The sequence below is a fragment of the Eimeria tenella genome, genomic scaffold (assembly GCF_000499545.2).
Source record: "Eimeria tenella Houghton genomic scaffold, Eth_scaff570, whole genome shotgun sequence".
In the NCBI taxonomy this organism is placed as follows: Eukaryota; Apicomplexa; class Conoidasida; order Eucoccidiorida; family Eimeriidae; genus Eimeria; species Eimeria tenella.
The window spans coordinates 1-5,074 of NW_013545699.1; the positions used below are offsets into that span (position 1 = coordinate 1).

Sequence of the window (5,074 nt, forward strand, 5' to 3'; positions counted from 1 at the left end):
TCCTGCAGCAGCAGCAGCAGCTGCTGCTGCTGCTGCAGTACGCGGCTACCTGCAGCAGCTGCTGCTGTCGCCTGCTGTTGCTGCAGCGAGAAACAGCTACAGGCTTCTCACTGCGGGACTCTCACTAAGCGCAATCAAGAAAGAGTGGCGGCAGCAATATGGTGTGCTGCTGCTGCTGCTGCTGCTGCTGCTGCTGTTGAAGGATGTGTGTGGCTGCCACCTTCGCTGCCGCTGCTGCCGCCGCTGCAGCGCCATCATAGTCACCAGGCCCCGTACCAGCAACAGCAGCAGCAGCATTTCTCGATGCATGTCTGCTGCTGCTGCTGCTGCTGCAGGTGAATCTCTCTCTCAGCGGCTGGAAGAGGAAAATGTGTCTTTAGAAGACCTAGCAGCAAACGAGCCGCATTTGCTGCTGCTGCGCTGCAGCAGAGAGCCACGAATAGCCACGCGGCAGCACCTCGACCAGTTTGGCCTGCTGCAGCTTCCCGCTGCTGCTGCTGCTGCAGCAGCGGCAGCACCTGCTGCTGCAGCTGCTGCGCCTGCAGCAACTGCGCTCAGCAACGAGGCGGTCAGTTGCTGCAGCGGTGCAAAAACATCAGCGGCAACCACAGCTGCAGCAGCAGCAGCAGCAGCAGCAGCAGCAGCAGCAGCAGCAGCAATGCGTGTCTTGTTTGTTCAGGTTGCTCCTATGGCCTCTGCCTTGAATGCAAATGAGCGCCGCCCTCAAGCGGAGCAGCAAAACCAGAAGCAGTTGCTGCTGCTGCTGCTACAGCAGCTGCAGCAAATGCAGAAGCAGCGGCAGCAGCAGATTAGTCCCTCAGGCAACCCTATGCAGCCTTCCGACATCCATCAGCAGCAGCAGCAGCAGCAGCAGCAGCAGCTGCAGCAGCAGCAGCAACAGCAGTTGCTCCTGCAGCAGCAGCTCCCAGTTCAGCAGCCACTGCAGCAGCAGGACAACGGGAAGCAGGTGCTGCAGCTGCTGCAGCGTCTGCTGCCTTCCCTCGAGGTCCAAGCAGCAGCAGGCAGCAGCAAAAGGGGAGCAGCAGCATCAGGGCCAGCGGTTGCTGCTGCTGCTGCTGTTCCTGCTCCCGAAGCTTCTCAGGCAGCAGCAGCAGCCACGACAACAGCAACAGCAGCAGCAGCAGCAGCAGACTCTGACTCTACTGCTGCAGCTCTTCGATCAAATGTGCATAGGTGCGAAATCCACAGAGCCATCCAGCTAGCTGGCTAGCTAGCTAGCTAGCTAGCTAGCTATGCTGCTGGCTGGTCAGTTGCTGCTGCTGCTGCTGCTGCTGTTGCTGCTGCTCAGGCTGGTGTACGTCCTCGTTGCAAGGCTTTGCCAGCAGCAGCATGCAAAGTTCCTGTTACAGCGCATGCAAAACGACCCCTCGCAGCATCAGCAGCAGCAGCAGCAACAGCAGCAGCAGCAGCAGCAGCAAGAAGACCTGCAGCTGCTGCAGCAGCAGGGGCAGTGGAAGGCAGCGCAGGACGCATGCACTCTCTCTGAGAATGTAAACTAAATAAATGAAAATAAATAAATTAAATTAATTCATTTATAAGTAAATAAATTAATTGTTTATTTATTATTTGTTTTATTTATAATAAATTTGTTTATTATTCGGTTTCTTTTGGGTCCAGCTGCTACTCCTGTTCCCGTGAAGCCATTTCATGCTGCAGCTGCTGCTAGTGCTGCTGCGGCCGTGCTGCTGCTGCTGCTGCTGCTGCTGCTGGAAAAGAAGATAGTGAAATAAAGCGCATTTGATTAGCACTATTGCAAATGGAGTTTCACTTTATCAATTTGGAATTTGGCATTTTGGAAAAGCAGCAAAAAGAAAAGACCAAACCCTAAACCCCAAACCCTAAACCCTAAACCCTGAACCCTAAACCCTAAACCCTAATTTGTGTTTTGCGCAGGGAGTGAAGGGCGTGAGGCTTTCGGAGTTGAAAGAATATTTTTATAATTTTTTTGGCTGCGACCTCCAAGTGTCTATGGAGCGGGCGGGTTATAAGGATGTGAGAAAACTTGAACTGGGGTTTTAAATTCTTTTTTTTGAATTCTTTTTGCATTTTAAAACTCCGAATTCTTTTATTTATCGTTTTTGAATCATTTAAGTCTTTTCAACTCCTTTTTTCCCGAAAAAATGCCAAATTTGAACGAGATTTCGGGCTGGTGTCGTGCAAATTCGAGCAAGTTGCACTTGAATATGCAATTAATGCCGTTTAATTTCATCAGGTTTAATGAATTTAATTTGATTTAATTTGATTTAATTTGATTTAATTTGATTTAATTTGGAATTAAAGTTGAATTCCCAGTCGAAGTGGGTTCGTCCAGACTCCCGATCTGGGTCATTTTTTGTTCATTTCTTTTCTTTTTTTGACTGATTTTGATGAATTTAAATGAATTTGAATGAATTTGAATTAAATTAATTTTATTTTATTTACCTTCACTCTTCTGCTTCTCTTTTGCTGCACTTTTGCTGCAGATCGCAGACCTTGTTGCTGCAGTCCCGGGGCTGTTCACTCTGGGTCAAGGCCCCCAAGCTCTCTGTCTCATAACGCTGCCGCGGGGCCCCCAAGTAAATAAATAAATTAATAATAATTAACTAATAAATAATAATTAATAATTAATTAATATTCAATCAATTCAAATAAAATGGCTCATATTCCCGCTGCTGCTGCTGCTGCTGTTTTGCTGCGCTGCAGCCGCCCGCGCTGAAGGAGCAGCATAGCCCCCAGAGAAGTGGGCCTTTTGTTTGTTAGCAGCATTTTAATTTATTTAAATGTTCATTTATTTATTTATTTATTTATTTATTATTTATTTATTCATTATTTGTTTATTTGCCATTTATTTATTCCCATTTATTCGTTTATCCTTCTCGCAGCACTTCAAACCTTGGCCGTACAAAGGCAAGTCTTGCTGCTGCTGCTGCTGCTGCTGCTGCTGCTGCTGCTGCGCCTCAGCTATTCTGCCTCTGCCTAGAGGCTGCGACCGCCTGAAGAGTTTTATAGCAGCAAAAGAATAATCAAAAAGAATTATAAAAGATGCAAAAGGGGGGCCCCCATTAGAAGCAAAAAGGGTACAATCGGGGGGCCCCCAACTTAAATAAAACCTCAGGGGGGCCCCCCTAGGGGCCCCCTGAGGGGCCCCCATGTCATAAACCCTATGAGGGGCCCCTTGGGGGGCCCCTGGGGGATCCCATATAAAAATACTTTAAAGGGGCCCCAGGGGGCCCCCGCTGCAATAGCACGTGCTGCTGCTGCTCTTTTCCTGCAGTTTTATGGATTTAAATAAATAAAATGAAATAAATTAAAGGAAGCAGCAGCAGCAGCAGCAGCAAGCAGCAGACAGGAGAAAAGAAAGAACTGCTGTCTTCATCTAGCTCTTCTGCTCTTTGACTCCAGGAGAAGAAGCAGCAGCAGCAGCAGCAACAGCTGCAGCAGCAGCGAAAGAAGCAGCAGCAGCGAAAGCAGCAGCAGCAGCTGCTTCTGCTGCTGTGCTTCTTCACCGCGGAAGAGCAGCTGCGCTGAGGTGTCTGTTCACCTCAGCTCCATGACTCTTAATTTCCTTTTTATAATTTATTTAATTTATTATTTATTTATTATTTAATTATTATTTATTATTTATTTATTATTTGTTTGTTGGCTTTTATTATTATCAGTTCTGGCAGCGGTGGACAGCAAGAAGGAACTGGTACGACAGCAGCAAATAAGCAGCAGAGGCAGCAACTGCAGCAGCAGAGGCAGCAACAGCAGCAGCCACAGGAGGAACAGCAGCAGCAGCAACTGCAGCAGTAGCAGCAGAAAGAATGAAAAGAAATGAAAACAAACAGAAATGGAACTAGGGCAGCTGTACACACAGCCTGCGGGTGTACAGACAGCTGAATGCATTTCACCATTTTTTGTTTTCTTTCATAAAAAAACAAACACCAAAACTAACTTCTAAATATATTTATTTATTTATTTATTATCTTTTATTGATTTATTTATTTACAATATTTATTTACTCTTTTCTCGTGTTTTGCTTCTGGATACACTTTATTTATTTGTTTATTTATCTTGTATTTATTTATTTATTTATTTATCCATTTATTTATTTATTTCTCGTGTTTTTCTTCTAAAGAACTTTATTTATTTATTCATTTATTTATTCCTTTATTTATTTATCGTGTTTTGGTTCTCCGCCGAATGGCCTGGAAGTTACCGGGAGGCCGGTGGAGTTGGAGTGTCACTGGGGCCTCAATTGGCATATATTTTGCATTTTTAATTCAAATAAAACTTTATTTTGAATTATTTTTTATTTATTTTAATTTAAAATTAGAATTCTTCCAAAATTCTGCATGCGCATGCATTTGCGTTTTCTTCAGCTTTCCATTTGCTGCTGGTGTACGTACACCGCAGCTGCGCGCGCTCACCGCTCTCTCATGTTCAACTCCGTCACTTCAAATTAAATTCAAATTCTTTTCACTTTTATTTATTTATATTTATATTATTTATTATTTCTCCTTTTTTTTGAACCTATGGCTCCCCTTGTCCACTTTCTTGGCGGCTCTATGGCTGGAGTTGAGTGTGCTGCCTGCGGCGGCCCCAAACCCTAAACCCTATATTAGGGTTTGGGGCTCCCCCAAAACCCTAGAAATTCATCAGCAACTAGTTAGGCCGCGAAAACGGCCAACAAACATACCAAGCAAGCTTGCAGCAGCAGCGGCAGAAGCAGCAGCAGGGCAGCAGCAGCAGCAGGCCAAAAATAGCTGCACACAGAAAAAATAAAAAACTGCAGGGTCTAGGTGTCTTTAATTTTGAATACGCGCACACCGAGCAGCAGCAGCAGCAACAGCAGCAGCAGCAGCAGCATCACCAGCAGCAGCAGCAGCAGCAGCAGCAGCAGTGCCAGCAACAGCCACTGCTGCTGCTGCCGGTGGGTTCGTGTGCTGTATGTACACCCAAGAGCAGCACAGCAGCAGCAACTGGACAAGCTTCCAATACACTTCATTAAAAAAAAAAGTATTTCCTGCTAGTTTGCGTGTAAGGGCTGCAGCAGCAGCGGCGCTGCAGCGCAGCAGCAGCAGCAGCAGCA

General features: G+C 46.2%; 1 protein-coding gene across 1 annotated transcript; it reads left to right on the plus strand.

Moving 5' to 3' along the window:
• Window positions 1–688: 688 nt before the first annotated feature.
• ETH_00000980 (uncharacterized protein) lies at window positions 689–3,528 on the plus strand (the record flags this gene model as incomplete). The annotated part of the gene is made up of 5 exons (XM_013380382.1): window positions 689–1,194; window positions 1,310–1,511; window positions 1,915–2,013; window positions 2,484–2,576; window positions 3,403–3,528. 5 exons carry the CDS (start codon window positions 689–691, stop codon window positions 3,526–3,528), a joined length of 1,026 nt encoding a protein of 341 aa, XP_013235836.1.
• Between the last annotated feature and the right edge of the window lie 1,546 nt (window positions 3,529–5,074).